The sequence below is a fragment of the Protopterus annectens genome, chromosome 6.part0 (genome assembly GCF_019279795.1).
Source record: "Protopterus annectens isolate FY-2018-M chromosome 6.part0, PAN1.0, whole genome shotgun sequence".
In the NCBI taxonomy this organism is placed as follows: Eukaryota; Metazoa; Chordata; order Ceratodontiformes; family Protopteridae; genus Protopterus; species Protopterus annectens.
In genome coordinates this window covers 591,720,230-591,739,857 of record NC_056737.1, presented here as the reverse complement: position 1 = coordinate 591,739,857, position 19,628 = coordinate 591,720,230, and the positions used below count along the sequence as shown (strand labels likewise).

At 45.8% G+C, this 19,628-nt stretch overlaps 1 protein-coding gene across 3 annotated transcripts in view; it reads right to left on the bottom strand.

Moving 5' to 3' along the window:
• Positions 1–19,628, bottom strand: part of MIS18BP1 (MIS18 binding protein 1) — a 2,747,318-nt gene that overhangs the window by 1,914,723 nt on the left and 812,967 nt on the right. For all 3 annotated transcript variants that reach the window (XM_044074260.1, XM_044074258.1, XM_044074259.1), the window contains one exon: positions 7,961–8,051. In XM_044074260.1, coding sequence (XP_043930195.1) covers positions 7,961–8,051 — 91 coding nt within the window. The remainder of the gene's footprint in view (positions 1–7,960; positions 8,052–19,628) is intronic.

The window sequence follows — 19,628 nt, the reverse complement described above, 5'->3', positions numbered from 1 at the left end:
TTTTTAATATCCATTAATTACAAGATAGTTGAAATTTATATCAAATGATTCCATCTTTGCAAGGAGCTGAATAATCTGGGTTCCTAGAAATAAATACGGTGTTTAGCATCGGAACCGGCAACTGAAATGGTATGTTACATATTAATGAGATCTTTGACATTTAAGTGGTCCTACTGGATATTTCAAATAGAATGAGAGTATATATAGGGATGTTTGAAATTTTAGTGTTTGTCTGATGAAGTCTGTATTATGACATGAAAAACGTGGTGATAATCCAGCTCCCCAACCGACGAGCTTTCTGCAAGAATTTTGTCAATTAGAGGTAGTGGGGGATATGCATAAATAAGACCAGGTGGCCAAGCATGGACAAGAGAGTGTCTGGGAGCCCCCCCCGCCCAAGGAGGAATCAGAGCAAAAAAACTCGCTGCACTTCGCGTTGGACGGCGATGTGAAGAGATCGCAGCAAGGATGACCCCACTCGAGGAAGATCTGTTCCCTCTACACAAGGGTTCAGAGACCACTCGCAGGGTAAAAGGATAGTCCTGCTCAGTTTGTCTGCCAAAATGTTGGACCGTCCCGGAATGTGTGTTGCTATCAGAAAACGGTTGGTGGAGATCGCCCATTCCCACACTCTCATGGCCTCTCGACAAAGAATGTAGGACCTGATTCCCACTGTTTGTTGCTATACCAGACCGCTGACATGTTGTCTGACTGAACTGCAATCGTTCCCAGAGGAAGAGAAGCATGAAGGGCCTGCAACACTGGAAGGACCGCCCTCATCTCTAGAACACTGATATGCAGAACAGTCTCGTTCAGGGACCACGAGCCTTGGACAGTCCTGCCTGAGCAGTGCCCCCCTCACCCTAGACCGGAGGCATCCATGGTCACCGTGGCTTGGGGGCGGGGTCGCAATAAAGGGGCGTCCTTCTCAAAGATCCTGGGATTGAAGCCACCAGATGAGGGAAGTCTTGCACACCTTGCTTAGAGGGTTCGGGTAACTTATGGGCTGGTATAACCGACCACTGAACTTGTAATGTCCAGTGTAACACTCTCATGTGTAGACGTGCACAAGGAACCAGATTTATAGCTGCTGCCATAGACCCTAAGGCCCTCAGAACTAGTTCTGCTGGGGGTGAAGATGTCTGAAGAAGTGCCGATGCATGAAGGGTCTGGCTCCGAAGTCTGTCTGTAGTCAAAAGTACCTTGACTTGGAGAAAAGCTATTCTTGCCCCTATGAAGTCCAGAATATGAATGGGCTGAAGAGAGGATTTTGCATTGTTTATTGTGATACTCAGTAAATTTGACAGTTGAAGGAAAACATTTCTGGTTTGATCAAGTAGATGCCTGGAGGGGGAGGTGAAGAGCCAATCGTCCAGATATGGAAAGACCTGAACGCCCTAAAGTCTCAGGTGGGCCGCTACAACTGCCATGACCTTGGTAAACATCCTGGGGGCTGTGGTGAGACCGAAGGGTAGGACCCTGAACTGGTAGTGATTGGCTCCATTCCGAAAAAGGAGAAACCTCCTGGATCTTCTGTCCATCATGATGAGGTAGCACGCATCCTTGAGGTCTACAGAGCACATCCAATCTTCCACCTGCAAGAACAGCAGGATGGATTGTAAGGTGACCATCCGGAACGCCTCCTTGGCAACAGACAGGTTCAAGGTGGATAGGTCAAGAATCGACCTCAAGTCCCCCGTCTTTTTTGGCACCAAAAAGAACCTGGAATAGATGCCTGACCCGGACTGATCTGGGGGGACCGGCTGGATTGCTCTTTTGTTTATCAGCTTTTCTATTTCCAAAGCTGCCACTTCCCTTTGAGTGGGTGGAACGTCTGGGAGATGCTTTGGAGGTAAGGGAATGGTCAGAAAGGGAAAGGAATAACCTCTGGATATTGTCTGAAGCACCAAGCAGTCTGACGTTATGGACTCCCACTGAGCTAGGTGCTTCAAAAAACGTCTCCAGAGTGGAGCACTTGGGCAACCTCTCAGGGCTGTTGCGCAGGTTGATCCAAGAATGGTTCCCGTGACCCAAAATTCTTTGGTCCCCTCTCTTCCTCTGGGCCAGCGTCCATTTTGTCCCCCTTTGCCTCTAGGGAAAAAAAAGTCCTGAGTGTCCCAGGAATACTGAGATTTCTGGAGCCACATATTCTTTTGCCTTCGCTGATTCCTGGAAAAGGATATTTGAGGGTTAGAGAAGTGGATCCTGATGGCCGACAGCATCTTCCCGTCCTCACTCTGGGCTAGTGTATCTCGGACGGTCTTCCCGAAAAGGGTCAAACCGTCAAAAGGGGCATTCGCAAAGGACACCTTGAAAGGTTCTGCAAAATCGCAAAGCCAGAGCCAGGCCACCTGGCCACCCTAGCAGCTCCCTCGGTGGCATGAGAGAGTAAGTGCATGAACGTGTTAGTCACGTGGGCCATGTAGTTCAGCGCCCTTATGGCAAAGGTAGCTGAAGCTTAAGTCTGCTTTCCGAGTCGATCCATTGTCCTTGTCTGGAGGATGGACCAAGGAACTCTCCTGAGCCAGTTCCTTTTTAGAGGCCGCCGCCACCACCCATGGCATCCACTGGGGAACCCTTACTCCATGCAAGCTTATCCATAGGCGGGCTCAAAATCTTGTCTGGCGTTTTTTGGTATAGGTTCTACAGTGTCAGGCTCCTTCCAAGCTCTGGTGGTAATGAGGTCCACCAGAGGATCTGCCGTGGGGGACACACCCAAGAGGTAGATGGGCCTGCGAACGCCTCCAGGAATACTGACTCATCCGAGGAAGGCTTTTGGGTGGACCAACCTCACCGCTGAAGCAGGATTGCCATTATGTCTCCAAATGAGACATCCTTGAGAGGTGATCTGGGGGAGTCTTCTCCTTCCTTCAAGTCAGTATCCTCTGTGAAGGACTCAAGGGAGTCCAAGTGCCTCCTCTTGCACTTGCATTTGCGAGGAATCTCCTCGGGGGGGGGGCTCACAAACAGCTTCATATTCCTCAAGGGGAACCACCTGGGGCACATCAGACACAGGTTGTCCCTGAGAGGATGGGATGACAGAAGAGACTCAGCAGCGAGGGAGCAGGGACAGACTTCAATGATAGAGTGAGAGGTCTCAATCCACCTGAGAAAACCCTCTCCACAACGTTGAAGGCTGAAGAGGAACCATATTCTCTAAAACTAGAAGAATGGGAAATCGTGCCCCTTGCATCCGATATAAGTGATCGGAGCCGAACCCGGAACAGATGGACCCGCAGGAATGGTATGTCCCGACCATAACGGAGCCGATGACACACTCACCCCCCCCCCAGATCCGACGACCAAATTACAGCTCCGAGAGCTTGGATCCGAATCTACAGGATCCGACATACTTGAGGGCATGGCCGGCGTCGAGGTTGGAGGAACCATCGGTGCCGACCCCCTGACTCCGGGGCTCCTCAGGTTCAGGGACTCCGAATCCAAGGGATGGATCAGAGAAGAAGCTAGTGGGGCAAACATCGGAACCGAACTCCCCACTCCAGCAGGAGAGGGAGCCAACAACACTTCCATCTGCAACTGAGTCTGTATAAACCTTCTCATCATCCGGTCCATGTCAGCCTCCGAGAGGCTTCTTGTAGATCTGGAGGACGCCACAGACACCAGCTGAGAGGTCCGATGCATGGACTACCATGAAGCAGGCCGAACCTCCTCCGGCGAAAATCTAGGGGATCGGAGCCGAGGGGAAGATGGCTTAGAAGTCTTGACCGGGGTAGTGACAACTTTAATAGGAGGACCCAATAGAGCCGACAGAGTCGTTGGTCTCTTACGACCCCTATCTTTTTTGCTCCCTCTCTCTCTCTCTCTCTCTTTTTCTCCATCTTTCTCCCTATGCTTTTCCTTCCTGGCCTCTTTGTCACCCTGTTTTGATATGGGAATGAGAGTCCCGGATGAGGGAGGAGGACCTGAAGCTGATACGGCTACAGCCATGGTCGAAGAGGAATAATAGCTTCTGCTGGGAGAAGCCCAGCTAAAATTAACTTAGTCCTGCGGTCCCGCAGGGCTCATGGATTAAAGGCTGCACAGATTTTGCAGCCTGAAGAAAGGTGGGGAACCCCTAAATACATGACACACAGAGTGTGGCCATCAGCCGGAGACAACTTATGGCCACACTCTGTGCATTTTGAGAAAGTCGGCTTTTGGGGGTCCGAGATCTCAATCCCCACAACAAAAAATAAGGCAAACTAAAGCCCTACCTACAATCACACCACACACAGCAAAGGGAGGCCTACACTAACAAAACCACAAGTTTACTTTTTTTTTTTTTGTACTTTGTCTTAATGGAAAACCCGAGGGGAGGTAAAGGAGAAGGTAAACACTACACACGCACACTAAAACTAACTTTTTAACAGTTGAATTAAGGAAACCCTACTCTACCTGCCTGGAGCCATGTCTTGGTGAAGCCGTGGCAAATGAGATCTGGGAGTTGGAAGGAGGCTGCCATGTAGTATGGCTAAGGGGAGGAGCTTAGAGCTCGGATCTTAGCTTGGAAAGCTGCCGGCTCAGATCCATGTCGGATCCGAAACCCACAGTTTGATGATCAAATGAAGTTAACTACTTCAGATTGGGTATTATATAACTTCTGGAAATGATCCTCTGTACTCATGTATCTGTTATCTCAAGCAAACCTCTCTGGTGTAGGGATAATCGACCCCCAATTGCCTCCAAAGGGGATAATCGGGCCTCCATTCAGGAGTGCTGGAAGGGTCTGTTGAAAAAGGAATCTCTGAACCCTTAGTTCACTGGGCCACCTCTGCCATGACAGCAGCATCTACCATTGGAGTTCCCCCCTTTACCCCGGGGGAACCTCCTCCACGTGCATCCTGGAAAGGACCCTGGGAACATTTTGAACCACATTTTCCCAGTATCTCATTGATTCCTGGAGAAGGACATTTGAGGTGTGAAAAAACATATTCCCATGACAGATAGGGTTTTTCCATCTTTTTCACACTTGGATAAAATGTCCTTAACTTTGGGGCCAAATAAAGGCATTCTGTCAAAAAGGTCACTGACAAATGAAGACTTGCAGGGTCCACAAAATTACATAAGGGTATCCCGGTGTGCCTCCTTATGGAAATGCCAAAACATGCTGCCGTTGTGGTTCCTTTGGCTGTATGCGAAATTAACCTTACGGAAGAACTGGAAATTGACTGCAGGGTAGCCAACTGGGAGGTAACAGATGCCTGTACCTCATCAGAAACATATCCTGAAAGAGTATTAGAGAGTTTCTGATCTAAGTCTCTCTGTAACTTGGTGAAATGTGCCAAATAGTTGAGAGCCCTTAAAGCAAAGGTCACTGAAGCACAGACACGCTTCCCAAACCTATCCGACCGAGACTCCTTGTTCGGAAGATGGACACTGGAACTCTCTTCGTACAGTTCCTTCTTAGTGGCCGCCGCCACAACCGTGGCAGCAACAGGCACCCCTTTTGTCCAAAACTAACTGCCCTCTGGTGCTGTTAAAATTTTGTCCTGTCTCAAAGGGATTGGTTAAATAGTGTCCAGGGTGTTTGATGCCTGCTGAGACATCAATTCTATGACGTTATCTGTGGGCGGAGTCTCCCAGGAGGTAGATGGGCCAGTACCGAACGCCTCCAGGAATACAGACTTTTCCAATGAAAGGTTGCTGGACTTCCAGCCACCTATTTCAGGACTCCAAGGATGTCTCCAAACTGGACATCTTCAGAAGGTGACCATGGGGAACATTCACCTTCATGAAAGTCTGTATCTTCTGTGAGTGACTCCTCGGGAGAGTCTAAGTGCTTCCTCTTGCAAGTTCTCATCTTAGGGACCTCTGGGGAGGTATCAAAGGAGGTGGAAAAAACCTGCTGGGACACCTGGGGTTTCGGCATCAGCTGCCCCTGTGGAGAGGGTAAATGAGACTAAGTGAAGAGCTGGCAAGTGTGTAGACTGAGGACCCGAGGGGAAGGGAATTGTCTTTGTCAAAGATGATGACAACGCTCTCTCCATGACCTCAAAGGCAGTGCCACACAGAGAAGAACAGGACCTTGGATCCGTAAGGGCAAGTCTCTGGATGAAGTCCCTCCCTGCTTCGAAGAGAACTCCCCCAAGGGTAAAGTCAGAGCCGAACTAACTCGTTCGGAGGCCCTGAGGTGCAGAGACAGCTCCAAAAACATCGGAGTCGACTGTGACATCAAAGACCCGACAAGGTAGCACCAACACTGTGAGCTCTCCAGATCCAATGTAACTGAAGAGCTCAGAACAAGCTTCGGATATGAGGATAAAGACATTCTCGGATCCGATACAGATGAGCCCAGACAACTTGGATCCGGTATCTCCAAGACCGAGTTTGGAGTCAGAAGAGGAACTTGCACAGGGGGAGTAGTGGAAGGTGCGATCGATCGCCTGACCCAAATGGGTAGGAGCAGACAGAACACTTGACATGCTCTGCACTGAGTGAATCCTTCTCACTAACCTCTCCATATCTTCTTCCATAAGACTCAAGAAAGAGCGAATGGACACAAAAGAAGGAGGCCTCTCCAAAACTGAAGAAACAACCCTGGATGGAACAGTGTCCACGAAGGGAGAGTATCTGGCCTTTGGACGGGGTGTGGAATGAGCTGTGAGATCCAATGTTTTTGGTGTTGGATCCAGAGAAGTCTGATCTGATAAATACATGGGTCTCTTAAGTTTCGGATCGGACTGTAAAGTCAGAGCCAACAACTCCTTAGTCAGATGTCTTGGATCTGAGTGTGAAATCGGATCCAACAATTTTGTAATTTTCTTTTTAGGATCCAGTGAGTCAATTGGATCCGAAAGAGGCATTTTCTATGCATTTCCCAGACAATTTAGTAGAAGCGGTTGAGGTACTGGGAGAAATTGTATTTTTAGTTTTCTCAGGGGTAGCTTCAGAAAAAGTGGAAGGAAGTAACCCTTTAAGAATTAAATTATTCTTACACTCCACCAAAGCTCTACAGTTGAAGGAGCGACAAATGGAGCAGTCCTCCTGGAAGTGATGATGTCCTAAAAAATACATACATAAAGGATGTGTATCTGAAAGCCATATTTTGTGACCGCATTTCATACATTTTTTGAAACCAGATGGTTTCTCTGCCATCCTGATACAGGAAAAGGTATCTTAACAGAAATACCAGAGGAATATAGAGAAATATTTAGAAACGTTTCTTTTTTTTTTTTTTTAAAGAAAAAGAGGAAAGACAACCAACGATGTTATTAAAAAAGGAAAACATACTCTAAAGTGTACGGAAGGGAGAGAGTACTAACAATAGCATGGAAGACGTACAAGAGTACAAAAATGGGATAAAACAGAGGTTTTAGGCAAAAGGGTAAGTTTAAACAGTAATCAGACTGAAAAGGGAAGAAAACAAATTTCTAAAGAGAAAAAAAAAAGACTCACTTAAGTATTAAGAGTCACTCGAGAGCACCATAACACCACGTCTTTTGCGAAAGTGTCAAGTGAGATCTGAGGTACTTGGGGTTGGTGCAGTGTGAGTAAGGGAATAGCTCCAGAGTTTTCTGGAGCTTTTGCAAAGGCTGAGTAGGATGCGAGGGATCGGAACCAAACCCATAAGTTGAGTACAGAATGAAAGCTTTGGATCCAAGATGAGAGCACCATAACACCACGTCTTTTGCTGAAAGTGTCAAACAAGATCTGAGGTACTTGGGGTTGGTGCATTGTGGGTAAGGGAGTAGCTTCAGAGATTTCTGGAGCTTTTGCAACGGCTGAGTCGGATTCAAGGAATCAGAACCAAACCCATGATTTGAGGACAGAATGAAAGCTTTGGAACCACATTTTCTTACCACCTCGTATGATGGTAATGCCTATACTGCTCACCCCAAGAAGATGGCTTTCACTTCCTGTGGCAAAAAACAGGTCAGGTAAGCAAGTCAAAGGAAAAGCTGAATGGTTATACAGTATGGGTAAAAAATGTATATAAATATACATGCTTTGTAAATTTTACCTCCTGAGTTGATTAAGAAAGAAGTCCACAAGTTTCTTCCAATCTTCTGGAAATCCAAATGTAAATTTCTTAATAAATTCAGATGAAAACCCTGTTTGGAATATGCAAAAAAAAAAAAAAAAAAAAAAATGACTTGCATTAACCACCACAATTGCAAATGATGATCTTAAAAAGTCATTATTAAGCCATTACTAGAAAATGTTTTACTGAAAATATTACACTTCAAGCAAAGCTGTGCAAAGGTACTCACCATACAGAAAGAATAGTTGTGCAAAATCTTACCATAACCATAGATGTCCTTCTCTTCCATGATGCAGTATTGTTGGTGTGGGATTTTCCACCTCTGGCGACCCATACGTTGGCTCCTACACAAAAGCTTCAGCTTGACTGTTGTAGTCGCGTGGGACGTCACATGTAGAACCATAAAATCAGGGACCTTAAATGTGACGTCTGCACGCACAGACCTCAGAACTTGAAGGCTCAGCAGCAGGGAGTAGCCAGTGATATTAGTCATAGGGTCAAGGAGCCATAGGTCACAGGATAGGGTATAGCCCCAAGACACCTAAAGATATCAGGAACTGAGAGAGAGCAGGATAAGGGGGGAGGGGGGGGTTGATACTGCAACATGGAAGAGAAGGACATCTATGATTATGGTAAGATTTTACACAACTATTCTATGTCCTTCTATTCCTATGTTGCAGTATTCTTGGGGTGGGAGAGTACCACAGCTTAGTTGGAAGGAAGGCTTAAGGTAGAAGAGGCTGATTTCACAAAGCCCTGCAGGATTGCACTGGCAAACCCTGCATGTGCTCTGGAGACATTGTCTAACTTGTAGTGTTTGGTGAAAGTGTGAATGGTGGACCATGTGGCTCCTTCGAGCATGGTAGTAGTGTCCAGGCCTTTTAAGAAGGTTTTGGAGGCTGCCACTGCCCTGGTGGAGTGAGCTTTTTAACTCCCTGTGAAAGTTTTTTGCCATGATGTGAACAACATAGGCAAATGGCTTTCCTAATCCAACATGCAGGGGTTTGTTTGGAGACTGCCTTGCCCAGAGGTGGAAGGAAACAAAGAGTTGATTGGATTTTCTAATGGATTTTGTTTAGTCTAGATAAAATCTTAGCTGTCTGTGTACATCCATGGAGCAGAGTATTCTCTCACTATCACTGGTGGGAGAGGGGTAGAAGGTGGGAAGATGAATAAATTGGTTTAAGGATAGATCATTGACCACTTTTGGCATAAACAAAGGGTTAGTTCTTAGTGTTACCCTATCCTTGTGGAAGGAAGTGTATGGGGGCAGGCCATTAGGGTCTGTAATTCAGACATCCTTCTGGCTGAAGTTATGGCCACTAGCAGCACAGTCCTCCATGTGCACATTTGCAGAGTAGCCGCACTAGCAGGTTAAAATGGAGACTGGGTTAGTTTTTCCAGGATAAAGTTCAGGTCCCAGTGTGCTGGGATAGGTTTTCTTGGAGGTCTGATGTGTACGACCCCTTTTAAGAATAGCTTCATATCGAACCTGGCTAGAAGGGGAGGGTCTAGTGGCAGGCAGGCTGAGATTGCTGAATGGTGGACTTTCACTCAAGAATAAGAAAGTCCACCCTTTACTAGTTGACACACATATGCAGGAAAGTACAATTGTGTACAATTACCATAAATGTAGATGTTTGAGTGTATTCACTGTTGCAGTCATCACATTTGGGTTATCCCTGCCAGGGTAGCCCTCGGCTGACCTGAATACCAGAAGCTTAGTATTTCTGCGTCGGTTGCTGTCGCTTCAGGATTGACGTCAGGTTGTCAGTAGTATAAAGTAAGGAAGCGGACGCCATTACATCAGTTTTTTTTTGCCCTAATCTGTCAGGAAACCCCAAGTGGGAGCCAGGTTCTAGTGAAAGAACCCCACTAGTAGAAAGTAAATACCAATATGTCCCTTGTAAGGAAAGAGAAGAAGATGATGGATGGAGGGAAACCAGGACTGCAACAGTGAATACACTCGAACATCTACATTTATGTTAAGTGTACACAACTGTACTATGTTGTTCGTGTTTCACTGTTGGAGTCATCACATTTGGGTTGATTCACAAAGCTGAGGAAATGGGTGGAGGCAGTCAAGAAAACTAGGGGCTGGCTAGGATGCCCTGCAAGACTGTAGAGACAAACCCTGCCCTGAATTTGGAGAAGACAGGCAGGTGGTAATGTTTGGTAAAGGTGTGAACAGATGTCCAGGTGGCAGCCTCCAGGATGAGGAAAGCTGCAGGGGTGGAAGCTGCCCTGGTGGAGTGAGTCATGACCCTCTTGGGGAGAGGCTTTCCGTGTTGCTTGTAAAACATGCAGTGTGCTATCCATTTGGAAATGCTTTCTTTGGAGATGTCTATGGCCTCTGCCCCTGCAGCAAAGCTAACCAGCAATTGATCGGACTTTCTGAAGGATTTAGTCCTGACTAGATAGAATCTGAACCGTCTGTGCACGTCTACAAAGTGCAGGATCCTTTCCCCCTTGTTCTGTGGGTTAGGGAGAAAAAGTTGGGCAAATGAATGGATTGGTTGAGAGCCGCACTAGACACCACCTTGGTCATGAAGGATGGGTTAATCCTGAGGGATACCCTGTCAGCGTGGAATATGATGAAGGGTTCCACAGCCACGAGTACTTGCAGCTCGGAGACCCTTCTGGCTAAAGTGATGGCCAGAAGGAATCTGTCTTCTAGGAGAGAAATTTTAGATCTGCTGAAAGGCTGGTTCGAAGGGGGCAGGGTGAGCTTTTCCAACACAAAGTTAAGGTCCCCAAGTTGGGATTGGTGCTCTTCTGGGTGGCCTCAAGTTGCTAGCCCCTCTTAAAAACTGTCTGATCAGAAGGTGTGAGAAAAGGTGCTGCTCAGTAGGGAAATGAGCAGAGATAGCAGAGGCATGAATTTTAATAGAGGAAAAGGACAGACCACTGTGTAGCAGGTCAGCTAAGTAATCCAGGATGAGAGGGAGGGAGGGTTGTGCCGTATTGGCTCCCTTAGCCTGAATTTGTGGAGTTAAACCACTGATTCGTGAAGAAGGTATGATGAAGAGTAGAAAACTTGATTCCAACAGCAGACAGGGTCTTTCCTTTCTGCTTGCTATAGATAAGTGCTTCCTTTACTGATGCCCCAAATAAGGAGGAGCCATCGAAGAAGGCATTAATGAAAGACATCTTAAAGGATTCCACAAAATCACAGAGCCTCATCCTGGCATGGCGCTGTATGGCTATGTCCAAGCCGGCTGCTTGAGAGGTACCTTCTGCTGCATTGGAAATAAGCCTCATTGATGAATTAACTAAAGAAAATAAAGTGGCCAGTTGCGGAGAAAATTTCTTAAGATCTTCCAACATGGACTCAGCAAGAGAATTTGAAAGTTCATTGATCAAATTTATCTGCAAATGGGTGAAATGGGCAAAGGAGTTCAACGATAGTGCGAAAATAACTGAGCCATAAATGCTCTTCCCGAATCTGTCCATCGCTCTGGACTCCCTGTTCGGTGGATGAACAGTGGAACTCTGCTGTGCTAGCTCCTTTTTCGTAGCGGCTGCCACAACCATGCCATCCACTACAACTCCTTTGCTCTAGAACTGTCAGTCTGCAGGTGGGGCAAAAAAGTATAGTTTGGGTACTGGTTCATCAGTGCCCGGCAGGAGACAAGGTCAATAAGCTTATCAGCGGGGGGTCACCCAAGATGTAGATGGGCCAGCCCCAAAGGCCTCCAGAAATACAGTCTCTTCAGAACAAGGATTTTGAGAGGACCAGCCACCTCTTTGCCTAAGAATTTCCAAGATATTTCCAAAGGAAACATCATCAGGTGGTGATCTGATGGATCCTTCTCCTTTTTCAAAGTATGTATCCTCCATGAGAGACTCCATGGGGAAATCTATGTGCCTCCTTTCGCATGTCTTATTCCGTGGGACCTCCTCAGTGGGGTGGTCTAGGAAGGTATCAAAAGAGGAGGGGAGTCCCTGTGGGGACCGCAAATGGAGGCCTTCTGGCACTGGCTGACACGAAGGAGCAGAAAAAATGGGCTCAGAGCTCAAAGCGGTTGAAGGGTAAGGGGTAGGAGCCAAGACAGAAGAGGACAATTCTCTAGCTGTGAAGAAAAACATTTTTGCAACACGGAAGGCTGACTGACCTGCAGATACCTCATCTCCCCCCTCATCTCGGAGTTCAAAGAGCCCTGGAAAGGAAGTCGAGGGCCAGCCCCAGATACATGCCATCCAGACAGAATCAGGCCCAAGCTGTCTAGGTCTGAGGCACCCGGAGGAAGGGACGGATCTGAACAAAGTGGACCAGAATTCTGCTCCTCAGACCGGGCAAAGACCTCTCAGATCAGAGACTGGTCTGATCCAAGGATAACTGAACAGAACTGGTCAGATTGACTGTCAGATCCAAAGGGAGGGGGACTTCTTCGCATCAGACAACGTACCTCCCATGGATCTAGGATCCTTGGGCTCCGAAGCCGATTGCCAGATCAGAAAAGGAGATGATTGCTGTCTAACAGGAGAGCTCTTGGATTCAGTAGAGGATGAAGGTGGAATGACCCCCATCTGAATTTGAGCTCTATGAAATCTTTATATCAATCTGTCCATATTAAAATTGGAATATCTCCTGGAAGACCTAGATGAGGTCATGAAGGGCAGTCTTGAAGGCTTGGTGGATGTCTGGTAAATCTTTGTTGGTAAACTCAGAGACACTACCTGTAAAGCTGGATCTAGTGAATGATCTCTAGCTGTTGGTTCAGAAGTCTTAGGATTCAGAGCAGAAGCAAGTTTAATAGGAGAGCTAGTGCTAGGAGAAAGAACCATTGTATCAGAGGAGATGGTAAGATCTGAGGTTGACCAAAAGCAGTAGGATCTGAAACACTCCTCTGTTTCGAAGATGGCTCCGAGGAGGAAAGAGGAAACAAGTGGTCTCTTTTTCAGCACTGAGACTGCCTGTTTGGTGGGGATTCGAGGCCTGGCAGGCAACAATCCTCTAAGTATTAATTATTCCTTTGATCAGACAGGGCTCTGGGATTGAAGGTGCTATAGACGCTACAATGAGTGTCCAAATGGGCAGTTCCCAAACAATATACGCACTTGTGTGCATCAGAGTTTGGAATCTTATGCGCACAAGAAGTGCACTTTTTGAACCCAGTGGGCTTTCGTGGCTTGTCTGACATATTCTTATTAACCACAACAATAACATCCAGTTATAAATCCACATACAAAAAAACTGTATAACGCTTAGAGAGATAAGTTTTCAAAAGTGATTACCAATCAATGTTAAACTTTGCAAGGAGAAAGTCTTGACAGAAAAAAGTAAGTACACACACGCACAAACAGCAAAATGCAACTAAAAACACACTAGTCCCTGTCGCCAGCAAAAAAAGAAGCTGCGTACTCACCATAATGTTCCATCTGTGTTGTCCATTTTCATTCTTCCTCAACCTGTTGGTTCAGATCTGACTCTGCCATTACAATAGCTGGTGGCAACCAAAAAGCTCTCGAGCTCCTCCCGTATACACAATGCACCCTTTCCAAATTACTTCAAATCTTGTTTGCTGATGGATGTGTGTGTGTGTGTGTGTGTGTGTGTGTGTGTGTGTGTGTGTATGAATATGTATGTATATGCGTGTGTGTGTGTGTATATATATATATATATATATATATATATATATATACACACACACACACACACACACACACACACACACACACACAAAATATGTATACGAGAAAAGTAAAGGTATAGAAATGAGACTCCCTGGAGCTCGGTACAGAGAAGTGACAATATAGGCCTACTCGCTCTTTTAGGAGTCCAAATATAGGAGGTTGGAGGGTGGGTTGTTGAGGAAGAATGAAAATGGTCAACGCAGATGGAACGTTATAGTGAATACATCATTTCTTTATCTGATGCTGTCAATTTTCATTCAATCCTCAACCTATGGGACAGAGTCCCCAGCTACCAGAGATCCTTGGTCGACTCAAGGAAGGAAGTTCCTTAGCACCACTGAACCAAATTATACCGAATTCCCCTGTAGACCAAATACAATTATAATGAGTAACAAAGGTATGGGGGCAGCCTAAGTTGCAGCTGCACATATATCATCCATGGATGCTCTAGCTTGAAATACTGATGAAGTCGCCATGGCTCTAGTTGAATTTGCTGTACTCTGTTTCATATAAATGAATGAAATACAAACTGTGATCCATCTAGCTAATGTTACTTTGATCACTGGTTTGCCAAACCTTACTTCTGAGGAGGAAAAGAAAAATTTGATTTCCTGACAATTTTTGTGCCATGAAGGCAAAAACTTAACGGTCTGTGAACATCTAATAAATGTAGTAGGTATTCACCTTTATTGGAAAACTTTGGAAAAATACTGGTAAATTGAAAAATTGGTTGATATTGTCACCAGATACTGTTTTAGGTAGAAAAGATGGGTAAACATGTAATGTAACCCTATATTTATGAAAGATCAAATATGGTGGTTGTGAGGATAAGGCCTGAATCTCAAATTCTTCTTGCAGAGGTTATGGCTACTAAAAATATAGTTTTCCATGAAAGGAACTTGAGATCACATTTAGCTGCTGATTCAAAAGGAGGTTGTATGACTGCCTGCAGCACAAAATTCAAGTCCCAAGGGGGAGTAGAGTCTTTAAAGGAGGTTTTAGTGAGAGTTCCTTTCAAAAAGGATATACAGAGCTACTGTGAAGCAAATGCAGAACCTTAAAAAACAATATGATAACTGGAAATTGCAGCTAACTGTACACTGATTGCTGCAGAAGCTGCTCCTTCATTAAACAGTTGGGCTAAAAATTCAAGGCTACTGTGGATTTAGGCTGAGCAAAGATCTGGATCATTTTGCTGTGCGCAGTAGATAAATCTCCATTTACTGAAATACAGTTTAAATGCAGATGGCTTATGAGAGGATAACAGTATGTAAAGGACTGGAGAAGACAACTTAGGTTGTCTGGCTATCAACAGAGTTGGAGAAGCCAAGCATCTAACCAGAGGTTAAGAATATTCTGATGAATCATACCAGTCGGGTGAGACAGGTCAGGAGATGGATCCAGAATTCATGGTTGTTGAAGTAAGTGAGGCCGAAGGAAGGGGAACCAAATCTAGAGAGGCTAATACAGGGCAATGAGGATTAGTTTGGTCTTCAACTTCTTTGCTTTCTGCAGAAATTTTGGGATTAAAGGAGTTGGGGAGGCATAAAGGAGACCGGGGGGGGCAAGTGTGAAGAAGAGCATCTCTCTGTAATTACCCTCGTGGGAGAATCAGGAGAAAATACCTGCTGCATTTGTTGTTTAGGGGAGATCGAAAAGGACTGCAGCAAGGTTGTCCGCATTTGCAGAATATCTTTTCTGCCACTAACTAATTGATGGACCACTCGTGAGGCATAAGAATGCATCTGCTCAATATGTTTGCTATCACACTGGACTTCCCCGAAATGTGCACAGCTACTAGAAAGAGGATGGATGAGATCACCCATTGTCACACTCTAAGCATTTCTCAACACAAGGGGTAGGATCTGATTCCCCCTTGTTTACTGAAGTACTAGACTACTGACATGTTGTCTGTCTGTATCGCAATCACCCTAAGAGGAGAGCATCCTAGAAAGCTTGCAACTCTGAAAGCACTGCTCTCATCTCTACGACACTGATATGCAGGTTGGCCTCTTCGGGATACTGAGTGCCTTGGACTGTATTCCCCAAAAAATTCCATTACCACCCTCACCCTACCTGGAAATTAACCATGGTCACCATGGCCACGGGCTGAGGGGGAATAAATGGATGTCCCTGGTGAACCTGTTAGGATAGAATCCACCATGAGAGGTCTCTCTTGCATAGGTTGGTGATACTTATCTGGGCTGACAATGGATGGTGGAGAATGGACCACTGAGCTGAAAGTAGCCAATGCAAGATTCTCATGTGAAATCTGGTCAGAGGAACAAGACTTATTGCCACCGACATGGACCCTAGAGCCGGAAGAACTAGTCATGTGGAGACAGTCATATTGTAAATTATCTTCCTGATTTGTGATCTGATAGTTTCTACTCTGAAAGGAGGAAGAGAAGCTATTATTTCGGTTTTTGTTGAGAATTGTACCTATGAAGTTTAAACATTGCATCAGTTCTAGAAGGGATTTCTTGTAATTTGCAGTTATCCCTAGATTGGAACACATCTGGAGAACATCGTCTCTTGCTTGCAGTAGTTGATGCTTGGTCGGAGCGGATGTTAGCCTATCGTCTAAATAAGGAAAGACCAGGAATCTTCGCATTCTCAGTTGAGTTGCTACTACTGCCATGAATTTGGTGAGCACTTTAGGGACTGCAGTAAGACCAAAAAGCAGAGTTCTGAATTGATAATGACTGGCTCTCAGCTGGAAGCGTAGGTAACCTTCTTGATTGCCCATCCAGCTTTATGTGGTAGTATGCATCCTGAAAGGTCTATACACCACATCCAGTTATACTTTTCCAAACATAGAAGAATGGACCAAACCATGAACATTCAAAATTTGCTGCATCAAACTGATCTGTTTACTTTACTGAGATCCACAATTGTCCCCCAGTCCCCTGTCTTTTCTGACACTAAAAGGAACCTTGAGTAAGTTCAGAATCCTCTCTGGTTTGGGTGGACCTCTTGAATGACTTGTTCCTAGTAGACTTTTTACCTGAATAGCTGCTTGTCCCCCCTGACTGGGTAAAACATTGGGGATTTCTTTTTGAACTGGGGAGGTGGAAGGGAGAAAGGTATAATGCATCCTCTGAAAATGCTGCCCTGCACCCATGTATCTGATGTTACCATTAGCCAGGCTTACTGGTGCAGGGACAGTCGACCCCCCCTGACTGCCTCCAGAGTAGGACAATCAGGCCACCTTTCAGACGCACTGAAAAGGTCTTCCAAAGAAAGTATCTTTGGACGCTTGGTTTTGTGGGCCTCGTCTGCCATGAGGAAGTTGTCTACCATTTGAGTTTCCCCTTCTGTCACTAAGGAACTACCTCCATGTGTCTTGAAAAGGCCCTTGAGATTTTATGAACCATATCTTTCCAGTACTTTTCTGGTTCCTGGAAAAAGATCTCTGAGGAGTGGAAAAACACATGCCTACATCAGATAGAGTCGTTCCATCTTTCTCCCACCTGGATAAGGTATCTCTTACTGTTGGGCCAAACAAAGAGCAGCTATCAAAGGGAGCACTGACTTACGATGACTTAAAGGGCTTTATAAAATCACATAAGTGCATCCAGGCATGCCTCCCAATAGAAATGCCTGAACCCGCTGGTTGATATTCCTTTGGCTACATGACAGATGAGCCTCATTGACGAGTTTGACATGGACTGTAGGTGGTCAACTGAGAAGAAACTGATGCTTGTACTTCTTCAGATACAGATCCTGACAAGGTATCTGAATGTTACTTTATCAGACCCCTTTAAAATCTCATAAAATGTGCTAGATAATTCAAAGACCTTAGTGCAAAGGTCGATGATGCATATACATGCTTCCCAAACCTATCCATCATCTGAGACTCCTTGTTAGGTGGATGGATAGAAGAACTTTGCTCAGCTAGTCCTTTTTTTGGTGGCTGCCACCACAAACATGGCATCTACCAGTACACCTTTAGTCCAAATTGGTTTATCATCTTGGGCTGTAATAATTTTATCTGGTCTCTGGGGAATCAGTTTGATGGTATCAGGGGTCTTCCATGCCCGCCAAGAAATGAATTCCACAAGATCATCGACAGAAGGAGTCACGCAGGAGGTAGGTGGACGAGTAATAAAAGCCACCAGGTACACAGACTCCTCGAAGGATTGTTGAGCTTCCAGTCAGCTCTCTGCTTCAGGAATTCTAAGATGTCTGCAAAGTAGACATCATCAGGAGTTGACCTTGGGGACCCTCTGCCTTCATTGAAGTCCAGGTCTTTGGTGAGATTTCTCAGTGGATTCCATGTGCTTCCTCCTGCACATCCCCTTCTTAGGAACCTCCTCAGTGGGATGTTCTGGGGAGGTATCAGAAGAGGTGGGGATACTCTGCTGGGAAGCCTGGGGTTTTGGAATTCACTGTCCCTGTGGAAGACCAGTATGGGAAGTTGTAGGCAGGAATGTCAGAAGTGAGGGTTGCAGATCCAAGGTGGTAGGTACTGTCTGAGCTGCTGAAGCAGACATGGTAGTCAACAAAGCCTGCTGACTGTCCCCAAAAGGAACAGGATTCTAGATCCAAGAGGGCATGCCTATGGACCGCAGTCCCTTCCTGCCCAAAACACAATCCTCCCGAGACTGAAGCTGGGTCCGAGCTGATTCAAACCAAAGTCACAAGGAGTTGAGACAGCTCCAAAAGTCTCAGAGTTGAAGCCAACACCTCAGAGTCGACAAGGGCGCTACAGCTCTGACTGAGCCAAAGAGCAAACATCACATCTGAGGAGAGGGAAGTTTTCAGATCCAAAGCAGAGTGCGGGCGGTTAGGATCCAATGACTCTGACACTTCGATGGAAGCCACAGGAGGAGGTAGAGGCGGGGTAGTACACACACAAGAACTCCTGACCCAAAAGGATACGAGCCACGGGAAAGTACAGTTGTGTACACTTACCATAAATGTAGATGTTTGAGTGTATTCATTGTTGCAGTCATCACATTTGGGTTATCTGCTTGCAGTAGCCCTCAGTCGGCCAGATTATCAAAGTCTTGGGTCCTGCATTGGCTGCTGTCTCATCTTCCATGATGTCAGGTAGTCAGGGGTATAAAGCATGCAGCCAACGCCATTACATCAGGTTTTTCTTCCCCCAGATGTCAGGTGCCCCTATAATAGGAAGCAATTATATACAAGGTTACACCTCCAACATAAAAGCAAATACACCAAAAAGCTTTTAAGCATAATAAACAAGAACAGAGGTATAGTCAATAGAAGTCAGGGGGCTTGAGGGAGGGTAACCAGGACTGCAACAGTGAATACACTTGAACATCTACATTTATGGTAAGTGTACACAAATGTACTGTGTTCTTCCTGTCTCAATGTTGCAGTCATCACATTTGGGTAGATTCCAAAATTAAGGATGGGAAGAGAAATTCAGATAGCATTAGGACCCAGCTTTAAGACCCTGCAAGACTGCAGTGGCAAAACCAACTCTGGATTTAGAGAAGATTGGCAAATGGTAATTCTTGGTGAAACTATGCACAGAACTCCAGGTAGCAGCTTCTAAAATGTCCCTGGTAGGGACACCTCTGAGAAAGGCTGTAGAGGTAGATGCAGCCCTGGTTGAGTGTGGTCTTTATCCCCTGTGGGATAGGTTTTCCATGGTGTTTATAGCAGAAATGAATGCAATGGCCTATCCATTTAGAAATGATTTGCTTTGAAATGGCCTTCCTCTCTGCCCCTGCAGCAAATGTCACCAGCAGCTGTACAGATTTCCTTTGAGGTTTAGTCCTGTCCAAGTAAAATCTAAGTTATCTGTGCACATCTAAGGAGTGCAGTATCCATTCCCCTTTGTTCTGTGGATTAGAAAAGAAGGTTGGCAAATGAATGGACTGATTAAGAGCCACACTGGATACTACCTTGGGCATGAAAGAGAAATTGGTCCTGAGAGACACCTTGTCCACATGAAAGATGATGAAAGGCTCCACTGCCATAAGGGCCTGTACTTCAGACACCCTTCTTCTTGAAGTGATTGTTAAAAGGAAGGCAG